General features: G+C 41.7%; 1 protein-coding gene across 3 annotated transcripts in view; it reads right to left on the bottom strand.

Moving 5' to 3' along the window:
- LOC133444081 (carbohydrate sulfotransferase 8-like) overlaps positions 1-15,935 on the bottom strand; it is a 72,024-nt gene that overhangs the window by 36,312 nt on the left and 19,777 nt on the right. Inside the window, exons 2-3 of one of the 3 annotated variants that reach the window (XM_061721564.1) lie at positions 7,299-7,405; positions 7,029-7,213 (exon numbers count right to left, since the gene is read on the bottom strand). In XM_061721564.1, coding sequence (XP_061577548.1) covers positions 7,029-7,188 — 160 coding nt within the window. In that variant the 5' untranslated portion in view covers positions 7,189-7,213; positions 7,299-7,405. The remainder of the gene's footprint in view (positions 1-7,028; positions 7,214-7,298; positions 7,406-15,935) is intronic. The other 2 variants (XM_061721565.1, XM_061721566.1) reach the window with 2 other exon arrangements.

Below are 15,935 nucleotides of genomic sequence, written 5' to 3'. Positions count from 1 at the left end.
GCTTTCCATTTTCCATTTACCGGTATATTTAAAAACACTTAGAGCAAGTGACAACATTCAATGGGTCAATTGTTTGAATAATCTTAAAACAATGCCATTTTAGAAGTGCAAGAGACATGTGTCAAATCGACTCTTATTGTCAATTCTGACGAGTGCAACCCAATACAGGATTGAAATTACCATCCTCAAAGGCCTTACAGCAGAAACAGATCTAAAGTTGTGTGGAGAAGACTTTCAAGAAGTGGCTGAACAACCTTTTTAAAATACGAGGGAAACCAACCAGCGACCAATAAGCAGTTAACAATGTGCAGCAGAGCAGAGAATGGACACTAAAGTTTTTTTAATTAGGATGTGGGTAACACATGTATTGGGCTTGAGGAGGTCTCCATACCGCTCCGAAGCTCAGTTAACTGCAGCACAAAACAATCCAATATAGGCTGCTGCTAAGAGTTTCAACTGTTGCCTCGGTTTCCCTGTCTTGCCGATTTGTTCTTTACAACATCAGGAAAATCACATCCTACCTGACAGAACACACGGCACAGCTCTTGGTTCAGGCTCCCAATTGACTAGCCTTAAAGACTGCCAAGATAACCTTTTACCAAAACTGTTAGGTTTAGGCACGTAACATTTGTATCATCAAACTCTCTGGAGACAAAGAAAGACACAAACACGATTAGAATTTACTTGCAAGGAGAGCAGTCGAGATTTGTAAGATCTCCAACATACTCTGATTTGTCTCTGCTGCTTCCTTGCTTTTATTTACTCTGGGTGTACCCTAGATTACAGAGCTAACTGCACCCCTAAAGGGAGGGGAAAGGAGTGGTCGCCGTCAGCGGATTCAGGTATTGAGTCAGGCATTGATTCGTTCTTGTTCTCATTTGTTTAGCAACAAGAAGTTTCCTCTTCTCTGCAGATATCTGCTTTATGCTGATATCTGGAAACTTCTTGTGCAGTACTTATAATCACTTAAACACAGCATTGTTTTATCAGTGCGTCACAGGCGTAAGCCAGTCATCATATGTTCTGTTAATAGCAAGCATGATAACTTATTACTTATTTACAATAGTTCCAACAAAAACAAAATCCAAAATGTGACAAACACCTGACAACTGTTTGTGGCGTTTAACCCTCTTCTCTCTCCACAACCTGCTCAACCACCCACTGGGTTGACTGCAGAAAAGTTTGCTTCCTATTTTACTGAAAAGGTTGCTACTATCAGTAACTGATTCTCAGAGCCTGACCATCTTTGCCCACTCTAACCTGCTACTGGTGCCTCTCTCTGCTCTTTCCGGTCTCTAAATGAGGACAAAGTCTCTAAACTTCTAGTCGGCTCAAAACCAATGACCTGTTCCCTTGATCCGGTTCCTACCGACATCCTGCAGAGCATTTGACCTACCGTTGAACATTATCAACTCTTCTCTTAAATCTGTTGTCTTTCTTTCTGCCTTCAAACAAGCCCGGGTCACCTCACTACTGAAAAAAACCTACACTCAACCCTGCCCAGGTTGAAAACTACCAGCTGGTCTCACTGCTCCCATTCATGTCTAAAATCCTAGAACGACCTGTCTTCGGTCAGGTCTTGCAGTTCCTTCACGACAACTGCCTGTATGATCCAAATTAGTCTGGCTTTAGGCAGGGCCACTCAACAGAAACTGCCCTTCTGTCAGTTACTGTCAGTTACTGAGTCACTACGGGCTGCCAGATCTGCTGGTCCGTCCTCAGTCCTCATACTGCTTGACCTGTCTGTTGCCTTTGACACGTTCAACCACCACATCCTCCTCTCCACACTCTCAAAGCTTGGTATTTCAGGATCTGTCCTATTGTGGTTCATGTCTTACCTCGCAGGAATATCCTTGTAAAAGTGTCCAGATCGCATGAGCTGGCAACAGTGGTGCTACAGGGATCAATGACTACGTTTACATGCAGTCAAAATTCGGGTTATTGCTAATACTCCGGTTACTGAAACATTGGGAATATTCCGTTTACATGGTAATTAATCATTTGGGATATCTGGATCAAACCAGCGACGCGCGGAGAACGTGATGACGCAATTCCCGTCATTTCCGCTTATTCTTCCTGTATCCAAATTCAAAACAAATGCTGCTTCGCGCAACTTTTCGCTCACCTCACTAGCGGAGCAGGCGGGGGGGCAGGGGGGGGCGGCCGCCCCGGGCCCACTGCTCCGGGGGGGCCCACTCCGAAGAGGAAAAAAAAAAGTGTTCTGAATAAAATAAGGAAAGTTGGACTGTATAACACTTGCGTTCATAAGGATAAAGTTGTTTAAAAAATAGAAATGAAAGAAATAGTCTCTTCTCCCCGTGTGTCTGCGGCTGCCTGTCATGCACGGGTTCGCACGAGCATGTTGTCTGTTTAAGGTGCGGGTATGGTTCTGCGTCACACACACGCAGAGCACACGGCGCACCCGTGACGCCGTCACAAATCGTTCAGAGTTCTCCGTCTCTCCATTTGGTCGCGGTGCAGTACCCCCCGCGGCCACTAGTTAGCGATCTTTTTCTGAATGGTTTATCCGACCTTTTCCGGTCACAGTAAATCAAAGAAATAAGGACAACTATTGTGCAAAAAACAAAAACAAAAAAAATCACATATAAACGAAGAAAAAAGCCCTGGAAGTTCACTACTGATTCAAACCGGAAACCGGAAATGCTTCGCTTTCAAACGAACCAATCACAGCCCTCTCGGTCTGCGTGTGGTCGGCGTCTCCTCGACGCGTAGTTACAATTTTCGGGAGGTGCACGTCACTGACGGCGCATGTGACGGCGTGTCCTCTGCGTGTACAAAAACCACACGCCGTAGACACGGCGTCGTTTTGACGCAGAAGCATAATTCAGCCTTTAAGGCTGATTTATGGTTCCGCGTTACACCAACCCAGATCCTACGGCGTAGTTGCGCGTCGCCGCGTAACCTACGCCGTAGGCTACGGCGTAGCAATGCGTCGAGCCAATTGTCGCATGCTGAGTTTCAGCAGCTGAGTTGATTTGAGTTGATTAAAAACTCTCTCCGGGCTGCATGGATGGGGCCAGACTATCAAACCTCACCTTGCTCTCAATCGAGAGGACTTCGCCATTGATGAGAGCAAGTTTATTGTGACCAAAAAGACGATTCATTAAGAAATCCAGTGCTGCGGTAGAGGTTGCCAGATCAGACAGGTTCCAGCCCAAATGCAACGTAAAACCCACCGAAATAATTAAAAACCAGCCCGAATCTTACATTCTCTCTTAAAACCATAAATTATTAAATGCATAATACATTTCATCTTCACATTACTAAATAACCTAAATAAAATTCAGGCTCCAAACAAAAACTACAATAAAATTGAGTAGATTAAAGCAAATACATTATCAGTGAGTTTATTGTGTAAGTTTCTACTTTTCTCTGCATAATGTAAACTTTTTTTGTTAGTAATTCCTGCTAAATATTTAGTAAAAACCAGGAAAAGCAGCCCAAATATATATTTTTCAGCCCAATTGGGCTGAAACCTGCCCAACCTGGCAACACAGATTTAGGACATCCGCAGGAGATTCTCCTCAAAACGATGAAATAAACTCTTTAATGAATAAAATGAAGACCCTTGAATTGAGACTTAAGACAAATTAAGACATTTAAATGCCTTATTTTAGCAAAAATGGAATTTGAGACTTTTTAAGGGTGAGGCAGCATGGATGAGGATTTGATGACTATCAAACCTCACCTTGCTCTCAATCGAGAGAGACTTCGCCATTGATAAGAGCAAAGTGATTAAAAGGTTTGCGGCGATGAAGAACCGGCCGATGGTTCGGAAATAGTTCGGATTTGAAAAAGTTTTAAAATGAAAGTTTTTGCATTTTGGGTCGTTCAATATGCTACCCCCCACCCCAGATGGAAATATGTTTTGTTGTGGTTCTCTGCCCATCGCTGGATGAAACCATCATTGGTAAGCTGTCATAATATTAATTATTTCTGATAACATTGTCATAATGCTGAATATATGGCCTTTCATATATTGTTTGTTGCTGTTTGACCGCCGTGTCTGATTGTGTTAAATAGCCTACATGTCGTTGCACGTTGTAAACTGTTGTTGTGTAGGTTGAACACATGTGTCTGAATTGTGCTACTTGGTGAATCCGACATCCGTGGGGATATTTTTATTTTTAAGGCTAAGATTTCTTATTTTTTTCTTTTACTAGCGGAAATGAGCTTCCATAGACATCAATGGATGTCATTTGATTTTTATCTCCAGTTTGATAGTTATATCTTAAAGTCTACATTAGGCTTATAATTAGGTTTGACATAATGACTGGTAAATCCCTGGTGCTGAAACCTCAAGTGATGGTTCTGACCGTGTCGCCTGCTGCTGTGGTTGTGTGTCAGAGACGCTGATCTGTGGCATTCTTTTAGCGATTATGTTTTAACTGGGATGTTTAGGCCACAAGGGCCCATCTAGAATGCTTCGCCCCCCCTAGGCTGGGACCCCTGCTCCGCCCCTGGCTCACCTGCTTTTAAATCTCACTATCCCGGTACTTTCTACCGTCTACAAATGCTAAAATGTTAATATCCTTCATTACATTTATAAAATGATTAGTCTCCTCCTCACTCCAAAAGTGTGGCGTGGTCTTGCATTTCTCCGTGTTTATAAGAACTTCCTGGACTCAAAAGACCAAGATTCCTTGCGAACAGAACATGCGCAGAAAACAAATTCATGTTCTGTTTGATGGGGATATTCCGTTTGGTGTTTACATGACCCAATATTCAGGTTTTAAAAGGAGTAACCCAGGGGTCATATTCGGGTTTTTAAAAACCTGAATATGAGCAAATTCAGGTTATTCAAAGGGGTTATTGGTGTTTACATGGCCGTGCAAATTCGGGTTATTGCCAATATTCAGGTTTTAAAAGGGTTATTGACTGCATGTAAACGCAGTCAGTGTTTCACTGTTCACCATCTTGCTAAGTGAACTCATCAGCTCTCATGGCTTCTGCTGATGGCTCTTCCTTTCTTTCCCACCTGGTGACACTGCCGTCTCTATGCGAATATCAGCCTGTCTGCTAGCCTGCTAATCTCTGCACTGGCTTCCAGTTGCAGCATAAAGTTCAGAGCTTTGATTCTAGCTTATCAAACAATTACCCAAACGTCTCCTGCCTACCTTCACTCCTTCATCCACAGCTCCACTCAGCCAGTGAAAGATGCCTGGTGCTTCCAACACAACGTGGCGTGAAATCAGTAGCTATACTGTTCTTCTCCACTGTTCCCCAACGGTGGAACCACCTACCAAACTCAATCTACTTTTAAGAGCAAACTAAAGACTCAGCTCTTCAAAGAGCATTTCTGCATTTAGTTAATTTCTCTGATCATCAGAATGAGTTAGAAGATTTGTGTCACGGTTTGGTCAGTTCCTGTTTTATTTTGAAACCCATGTCTGTGTTTCAGTTCTGTCTTGACTTCCCTGGTTCCCATCAGCCCTGATTTTCTGCACCTGTGTCTCGATAACCCTTCTGTATATCTGGTCTCGTCTTTCCCTTGCTCCCTGCTGGTCTGTACTGTTTCCACCCTCTGTGTGTCCTGTCAGGTTTTTGGATATTGGCTCTTGTGTTTTTTTTGTCAACCCTGCTTTTTTTTTTGGCAACCCTGTTTTTACTTAATAAATCAGCTTTTTTTGGAACTCCTGCCTCCTGCTCTCCTGCATTTGGGTCCTCATCTACCCATTAGTGGCAATTTGTCCAGTTCTTTGCAGGATCTCAGCATTGAGAAAGCTGCATGCACTTATGACAAGATGATCATATGATGGTGTCTTTTAAGACATAGTTTTGCTGAATAAAGGGATTGTTGTGTTGGGTGAGAAGGGAACAAAAAAAACAAACAAACCCAAGCACTAGCATGGCAGCACCTGTGTCCAACTGGACTCTCAGCATTCTGACCAGCACTGATCCATGCTGGACCTTCCTATGGGATTTCTTGTTTGTGTGCTCTCAGATGTAAGTCGCTTTGGATAAAAGCGTCTACTAAATGACAGCAGTAGTAGTAGTGGTTTGTCAACAGAAAATGAAAGAGCATTGTTACAATCAACCTCAATGAAGGTGGGAGCCACAAGCAACTTTGTGGAGAGAAGGTTATGGATAGTGTCAAAAACAACTTCAGGATTCCTCTTATTGGAGGAGTTAAGGTCTGACATAAAAAGCCCCGGCAACTTTAAGCATGTTAAATTCAAATAAAAGTTCTTAAGAGTAAATTCTGTGGACCTGGAGCCCTTTGGACTTTATTTTTATTACTTATATGTTATTCCCCTTAAGTGATGTGACGTATGTCTGTCTGTTTATTTACATATTTTTCTTTTGATGGAAATAATCTTCAGCAAGCTGAAAGAAAACTCACGACTATTCTAAGATACAAGTGAAGAATTGTACATCTCTCCACTTTTATGAATCTTTTAAAAAATATTTTTCATCTGTTAGATTAAATGGGTGTCACAATGTTCACAGTTTGGTTGAATAAAGTTATCTGTTCATTTTATGTCCAACTGATCAATGAAGAGCAGAGAGAGCTTTTGTTTTTTGGCTTTAGAGCTCTGTACAGTTGATTTACTTTTTCCGCTGAGGAGCGTGAAGATGTCACTAAACTGATCTGAAGCTGCAGCATTTAACATGACACTTGATTTGTAATAATGTCCACATTTACATGGTACAGCTGTCTATCAGCTGTTAGTCACTCAACAAAAGGCAGACCACTACCACAACCCAAACATACAAAGACAGAGTTCTTCGTTGGTCACATGGCCATCTGTTTCACACTTGATGTATCTGAAAGTTGACTGACTAAAGCATCAAACCATTCCACACAGGAAAACACATGCATGCACGAGCACCCACGATGGAGATGATTCAGATAGCAGAGGCCCTTTAAAGCCCAGAGGAGGAAAGAAAAAGTATATTTTTTTCAACTGTAAAATATGTGAAATGTGTTCGGATGCAGGGGATGAAGGCAATTTGTGAAAGGTAGATGCATGTTTGCAATAAAAGCTCCAGTGAGCAGGTCTGACCTGACGTCTGCAGCAACATGGTCTCAGTGAGGTTCTGCAGGTGGACCAACAGCAGCAATGATCCGGCTCCCAGCAGCAGCAGGAAGCAGCGGAAAGAGCAGGGACATTTCATCTTCCGAGCATTGGCAGAGCCCTGTGCCCTAAAGCCCATCAGGCTCATCCCAGATCAGCCACGAGCACAGCACCTGAGGACACCAGGAGGTCCAGATTAGTCAAACATCAGTGTCGAAACAAAAACACGGCATTCATTTTGTTTTCCAGCTGCCTTACTTCAAGTAAGCATCGGTCACAAATCCAAACAAGTTGTCCTCATCAAGTGGCCTTCTGCAGTCTGTTTTTTTAGTAAAGGAGCAGATCATTTCTAATTTTTTTGAAGCCTGAAATAAAAATGTGAAATTACATTTATTTACTTAGAGCTATTTGATATGAAATGATATGGAAGCGATTGTGTACAATCAATATATGGCATTGTCTCATATTGATCGCTAGCTCCATATGTCTATATATATAGTATATCTGACTTTGCCTTTATATGTCTTTTAAAATGGATTTGGAATAAAACAATCAAGCTATGATCAGTGTGTAGACCCTGAGCTAAAGTTTAAAAGGCATCACAAGAAAAAAGACATTTTAAAAGTCTGAACTGCAGCCATGTTATTTTTTTGAAACCCACACACCTGTTAGATCCTCGTGAGTACACACACACACACACACACACACACACACACACACACACACACACACACACACACACACACACACACACACACACACACACACACACACACACACACACACACACACACACACACACACACAATATATAGCAATCCTGCTGCGCCCAAAGCTACATTAGAACGCAGCTGGATTTACATACCACTGCCCATGCCACGTCACTTCAATCTGTCACAAGGTGCGGCTGAGTGAGCTTGAGTTTGAGCGGGAATTGGAGACGGACAACAGAGGAAAAAGCAAAATGGAGCAAGAGAAATTGAATTCAGTGAAGACACTTAAAACAACACCATTTGAGGGGAGGATGTTTCAGGAGAGGCTCGGCGTGAAACGGCTTGGACCTGATCAGCCAGACATCACTATCAACCAACCATCGACTCAGTCTTTGTCCAGGAATCATGCAGCAATTCACAGGCAACATACTGATCTTCACCCGCTAATGTAACCCGGGCTTGTTCTGCCAAACTTAAGCCAATTCTCTCTTATAGGACGAGATTCCCCTTTTACAATCACTGCCTTGTCTGCTTCGCCCTGAGCAGTACAAAAACAGTGGGTGTGACCCGCGTCACAGCCTCAAATTTTAGTCAAATCCATACACATTTAGGTTCACAGAAGAAGAGAGGGTGGAGAGCTTTAAAAAAATTATAAATGACAACTACAACCCTGTTTTTAACCATGAGTGTTGTTGGTGTTGATTTTATTATGTAAAGAACTTTGCGCTACTGTGTATGAAAAGTGCTAGTTTACAAGTTTGATTTAATTAAAAATGCAAAAATTGGATTATGGAAAAAATGGAAGATAATAAATTAAATGAAAGTGATGACATAAAAATAAAATGTCTAGATTTCATAATGTCTGAAAAGAAATAAACACCAAAGTAAACTGACTAGCCACTGTTACTGGGTAAACACTGCTGTGATCCTTCATGCATCACACTGTTTTTTTTACAATCTTCATCAAAAAAACCTTGCTAAACCTGCTCAGTCCCATAAAGCTAACAAAGGCTAAGAGTTTAAAAAAATAAAACTAGTAAAGCCCTCAGCCTGCACCTTCGCCATCCTTCACTGGTAGATTATTTAACTGTAATCAGCAAAACTCAGAGTGGGTAGAGCTTGAAGAAAATCAGAACCAACCACAATCTCTCACTTGGAATGATTCCAAACACTTGATTGATTTGTTTTTCATCAGATGAAAATCCAAAAGTGCCCGCGGACTACCTATGCAGACACTTTTCACTCTTTAACACCATAATATCACATACACGGTCAGAACGAGAGTGTGAAGTGCATCTCTATGAGGAAACCAATTTTTAAAATGACACATTCAGAAAAAATCTGCAGTTAGAAATGTGTCAAAGAAATGAATGAGTGTATCAACAGAAAACAAGATCTGACAAAATTCCCACCAGCAAATACCAAACATGCACATTTATGTATGAACTGTTATCTGAACCCTGTGTTAAGTTTTGTTCTGTTTTGTCTGCTGTGTTTTGTGTTCATGACAAACCAAACCAACATGATTGCTTGTTGACAGTGTTCCGACTCAAACATTTCCCACAGTCCAGCACACGTGTCCTCACACACCTGAAACAGACTTTCTTTCTGCATTCTTCAGACAAACTGTAAGCAGGAGGCAGCAGATCTATGAAGCAAGTTCAATGATTATCTTTAAATGGTCAATCATCACTAACTGGTTGATTATGTTAACTAACATGTTGATTATAAAGTTCATTATAGCTCTAAGAAAGAAATCAGAAGGGTAGGTCTGACCTTAAGGGAAAACAGGAGACGCTAGAGAGTAGGTTTAACATGACTCCTAAAAATGTCTGTATACCCTGGACAGGTCAAACATTCAGATAATTAATTATGTATTAATGATATTTTAAATATTTACATGCTGGGGTAGGATTACTTTTCATTTATATAGCGTGTATTACAACACAAGTTGTCTTTCCAGACACCCAGAACATGACCCCTGAGCAATTATTACATAAACAATGGCAGGTAAAAACTCCCCTAGTGGGAGAAAACCCTTAAGCCAAACAGTGGTGAGGAAAATTCCGCTTTAGGAGGGAAGAAACCTTGACCAGGACCTGGATCATAAGGGGGGAACCTCCTGCTGAAGTCCAGCTGGGCACAGTATGTTCTTTTTGTTTGTTGAATCCTAAATGACCCTCATTAAAATAACAAGAGAATGAACAATTTGACCCCTCATTGCCTCCCTCCTCATCTCCTACATCCACCTGCCTATGAACTGAAAACTGTAAACTGAGGAAGGTTATGAATAGGTGTGGGACGATACGGGTAACTCACGATTCAATACTGTGGCGATATGTGGCCCACGATAATAATAATATCACGATACACGATATCTACGATATTCAATATATTGTAAGAAATTTCATCAACGATATATCATGATATATGTGACTGAAAAAGAAAAAATACCCATAAAAAGGAAAACGTCTGTAGTTATGCATTTATTCAATGCCAAAACTTCATACAATGTACAAAGAAAGTGCATTTGTACAGAACCTCACTGCCTCCTCGGCTTGTAAATGTAAACACTGTACACAAATTCAAGTGCATGAACATTAATAACATGTTTTATATAAACCAGGACAGTGCACTGCTTTGTTTCTAATACTGAAAAGTCAGTAAGCAACTTAATTTTGCATCGTACCTCACTGTCTCCCAGTCTTGTAAATGTAAACACTGTACAGCTGGACAAATTGAAGTGCATGAACAATAGTGCGGTGACAACCGCGTAAATCCATTATGTGTGTTGTAATAAAATATCGATATTTGCCATTAGTTTATCGATTATTTATTACGACAGAGAGCGCAACAATATATTGCAATATAGCGATTTTTTCCCCCCACCACTAGTTCTGAATCTGTTTCTCTGTGTTCAATGTCTGAGTGGAGTCCCGGCTTGATGAACCAGCTATTTGATGGTCATCGTATCCAAGAGTTTGAATTGCTGCTACAATACCATTGTTGAATGAATGAGCTGCACACCTCACCATGTGGAAGAGACTAAAGGCATCAGGTTCGACTTCAGCTCTAACTAAACTGCTTGTATGTGTCCCATCACCCATCCTGCCCTCAGTGTTTATCAGACAGCTGTTAAGACTCTGTTGAGTCAGAGACAAATACCCGGTATTACCAAAAATGCAGGCTTGGGAACTGATGGAAAACAGGCCACAGAAAACCCAGTCCACAACAATTATGGTAATGCTTAATCTCCTCTGAGATCAACCCAAAGCCCTTTTCTTCTGCCATCCTGGGTAGTGGTTATGATGATTCAGCACCGAGAGGTATTTCCTGATTGTTTCCTCTCTCAGGAGACGTGCAGAAAATACCAAACTCCTCCAGAAACATTTGTACTGCACAAATACACCACACAACATGCTCTGATTTGCACAAAGCAGCCCATCTTCCTCGTCACGTCTCTTCTGCCGAGTCAGCTGTCAGAAAACACAGATGTGTATATAAAAATAATATAATAAGCATAATATTCATATTTCAGGAAGGGAAGCACCGGCTGCTCAGCTAGTTGCTGAAATCCTCAGTCCACCAGAGGGAAGAATGACCTTCATGAGAGGTGCTCACAAATTTGATTTAAGTTTTCTCGGTGAAGCAAACAAACCGTGACAACAGTTCAGGCACTCACCATTGCTTCAGCATAATAAGTCTTTGTACTAAGTAATAACACAGTGCAAGCAGACAGATGTTCCCTGTGTTAGCTCAGAAAAACCTGCAGATTATTTCTTTTTTTTAATTGTCGAAACATATTCTTTGAAATAATCTTCTTTAAAGTCATTTATTATTGTTTTGTATACTGTTGTTTAATTTGTCTCAAACATTTTGGGAAGCAGTCCACAGGCATCTCACAATATCTTGCTAGACGTTTGTAGGCGTCCAAGCTTCAACATGCCTTTCCAGTAATGCTCACAAACTGTCTACAGGATTGAGGTCAAGGCTTTGTGACGGCCACCTCATTGCCTTCACTTTGGTGTCATAAAGGCACGTTGCAGCTAATTTGGAGGTATGCTTGAGGTCATTGTCCTTTCGGAAGACAAGGCTACATCTAAGCTTTAACTTCTTGGCTTAATGTCTTAAACTACTGATCCAATATATCCACAATATCTGCCTTCCTCATGATGCTGCCTGTTTTGTGCAATCTTACTCCCTTTTTGTCCTCCAAACACACCAATGTTTTATCAGACCACATCTCATGCCTTCAAAAAGTCTTATCTTTGTTCCCATATGCAGCTGCAAACGGTGATTTGGCTTTGTTTAATGGTGCACTGAAGCCGTGGTTTTCACCTTGGTGCACAGTCTTTACCTGAGAACGTAACTAGTGGCTAGCTGGGCTGGGGGTGGTTGCATCACACTGGTTTTTCCTTCTCCTCTCTCCTCTCTTTACCATTTTAATGTCTAAGCAGAGGTTTCTGAGACGGGCAGTTGCCGAACTGTTCTTTTATTTTATTGTGCACAATCTATTTGTTCAAAAAATATTTTTTCGGCTATTTGCATAAGTTCTGACATTTATGTGAACTGTGAATTGAATCAGCAGCGTGAAACCACCAGGCTGGTGTAATGCTGGTGCAGGCCCAGCAGCTGCCCTGTGAGGAGCTGTCAATTAGTGGAATCTACTTGCTTGCTGCAGCTATTTATAGATCCGTGTGAGTTATTCACTGCAGCTATTAATAGAGCCCTGTGAATCGCTCTGTTCTGATATTTATAGATCTGTGTGAGTTCTGCTGCCTCTCTGCAATGCAAACCAAAGGACATTTTAACTCACACACACGCCAGAGGACTCAGGAGTTGCATTGGTATGGCAGAGGCATTAAAGCATTGTCATCTATTGTGAAAAGCCTCTTTATAATGCTTGTAAAACCTACTAGTAACTGCTATTCTACCAGACATTCGAGAACTTTACTCTAAAGGTCTGTAAGTAGGTGTGTAAAGTGTAAGGCATGTCTTCATTGCATTGTTCAGTTTACCAAAAGTTGTAAAAGATATTTGCGAGACGGTAGCAGAACATAAATGGAGTCAAAATATTTTCTTTCTCCTTCCTCTTTTTATTAAGAAAGCAATTATCCTTAGTAAGGGCTTTTCAGATTGATCACTGACACTGACTGCTTTTACAAGCTGATTGTCCAGGGTGACGAAGAAAAGCAAAAAACTGTCCTAGTCTTGTGGTCTGTTTCACAAACTGGGTTATGTTGAAACTGATGTTGAACCTGAACTCAGGTCACAAAGCAAGGTTACTTATCCCCGAGCAAGAGAATTCAGTTCATCTGGTTTCATCAGTTAACCAGTTACTCATTCTTGGAGTCTGTTACTGCGGTTACTGACTCTGTGAGATAAACCTGTTCAAGAGCAAGTTTACTTCAACATAAAATCTACCAATATCTGGTAGAGATACGTCCTGTCTCCTCCTCTTCACCAAGATGAAAAAAGTTCAAATTCATCACATTACATAATGTAGATTTTAGAAACTTCTGAACATGTCACATTTGTGTCAGGAAAGTATACAGAGGATCCAAATAGATTTGAATGCGATCGAACCAGTCATGACTTGTACTCATCACACACTTTTAAAGCCTATCTTAGCCAAATATCAGCTATGCTCATAATTCACACACAATATCCTGGGTTATTCATTTTCTAAGCTGTTATTTTTTTCCAAATGCCCATTTTATTATACCTAACTTACCATATTCTATTACATTAGGAAGTGACCGATGCACTGAACCATGAACGATAAAAATAAACAGAAGGCCTGTTACGTCTTCGCTCCTAGGATTGCATGTACATATTAAGTAAATATTGAGAACAATATAAATCTACATTAATTTGTATTCATACGAAACTGTCATTAAATACCTTAATTTATTTATGCATACACTCGCTCTGCGATTTTCTCCGACACCAACTCTCTGTCCTTTGACACAACAACTGTGTTCAATTTTTGTCTGAATATGTGCTTATATTTATTATATATTTGCAATAATATATTCAGTTTTAGTTAAGCCAAATAGGAAGATCACTTCGCTTACTGTGTGTTGACATGATGAATCACGCTCCAGGGATGATGGACTTTTATAGTCGCAGTCATTCAGAGTCAAAACACTCAGACTTCACTGAGCCAACTCTGAACACCTTTCCTGAAACTGAAACTGAAGACTCTGAGTTAGTTTTTTGACTCAGAATTTATTTAACTTCCTTTGTGAAACAGACCTGAAAACATGTAAAAAGAAATGTATTTTTGATGAAACTGGGGTTTATATTGATTAGAATGGAATGCATCTCAAAGAGAAATCTTTGAGTGTCAACAACTAATGAAACCTGAAACAAATAACCAACTAAAACTCCTTGGATAATTCATTTATCTTGTGAGTTGGTGAACTGAAATAATCTGATAGAATACTGGAGATCTTTGAGTTATAAATAAACCAAAATAAATAAGAATGCTGCTGTTAAGAGACAATAAGAGTCTCGTTGGTCGCTTCAGGTTTCAGATGGCTCACTGAGATGATCGACATCTGACCTCTGAGACTCCAGCGGTGCCTGGATCAACATGAGTGATGCACAGCTCATGCACACATCAATACCTGTCTGCAGCGTTGTTCACCTGATACCAGTAGACATACACAGCTCTGCTCGCTCCGCTGGGACAGGACCAGCATACCATCCATCACAAACACCTGAGCAGCCTCATTAACTCTCCAAAGTAGGAAGCGACTGGTCAGATCGAGCCGCTGCAGACGTGTTGCCATGTGTCAACATTGTGACTGCTGCAATGCCGCTTTCATGACAGCTGCAACTCTGTCACATTAGTCACAACACACAGCTGCACCGAACAGGCATGGAGCCACAGATCTCAAGTGACAATCTGGAGATCTGGGGCCTCATCTATAAAGCTTGCTTGCGCAGAAAAAGCGCCTGAAAGTTGCGGAAGCCACCTTCTACGCAAATCCTCGGATCTAAAAAGAAAAAACTAACCGAAAAATCTGCGTATCTTTACGGCAACTAGGACCCTCCCGTAAGAATTTACTTAAGACACGGGGAACTGGCGAGGCAGGCTGTGAGGTGGTGAAATGAAGCCAGATTCATGTCATACTCTTAATAATGTCATCACATATCACAACATATGTCAGGCTTAAAATAATACAATAATAAAATAAAATAATATAGCGCTGATCGTGTCCGTCTGTGTGTGAAGCTGTGACAGCTTCACACACGATCAGCCGGACACGATCAGCCGGCTCTGAAGCTGTCAGTCAGGACTCTGCTGCTGCTGCTGCAGCCTCTTCTTCACCCACCGCTTTAGGACAGAACAAATGAGGGGCTGCGTTTAGGGAGCCACGGAGCCCCTAAAGGGACACAGATTTTTTTTCATATATATGAGTTTTACGCGCGCGTGAAACCTTTACGTGCTGCTTGTATATGGTGCCTAAATTAGGGTCCCGCGTTAAAACGACGCAGAGCTTACGGCGTAGGGTACGCGGCGACGCGCACCTACGGCGTAGGCTCTGCGTCGGTGACGCGGAACCATAAACCCGCCCTGAGCAGCTCTGAGGAGAGACGGGAGAGGAGGAGGAGGGGGAGCGGGGGGTGAAGCGGGGCTGCGGGGCCGTTCTCGTATCGCTTTCATACAGTGTCTTGATAATTTGCAATTTAAGGCTGATCCTACCGTTAGTTTTTAAACTGTAAAAAGTAAGGGGAAAAAAAACATGGTTTTGAAAAGACGGGGGGCATGTCCCCCCTGTTGCGCCGGGGAACTCACGGCGTTTAGCGCAGCAACGGCGTGCTGCCACCCACTCACTTTATTTTATTGTATACTATTTATATGCTTATTCTAACTTTTACTGTGACCACCAAATAATGTGGTTTTCCTGTCCTCCACATCATCTACAGCATCTAGGTCTCCGTGAAAGTCAGTGTCACGGTGGCTGCTACTTCTCATTCATTCTGACGCCAAACCATGGATCTGCGCCAAACAGGCTGCAGAAAGCCACTGCGCATGCTCAGCAGGCTCATCCATATGCATTTCTGGGCGTGTAAAGGGGCGGATTCAGCTACGCAACCTTCCAGCTGGACTGCGTGGAAGTCTGCGTGCACATGGTTTTATTGATCCGGATTTTTTTTTGCGCACGGCATT

This window comes from Cololabis saira, chromosome 5 (assembly GCF_033807715.1).
Source record: "Cololabis saira isolate AMF1-May2022 chromosome 5, fColSai1.1, whole genome shotgun sequence".
NCBI lineage: Eukaryota > Metazoa > Chordata > Actinopteri > Beloniformes > Belonidae > Cololabis > Cololabis saira.
This window is presented reverse-complemented; position numbering and strand designations above follow the sequence as displayed.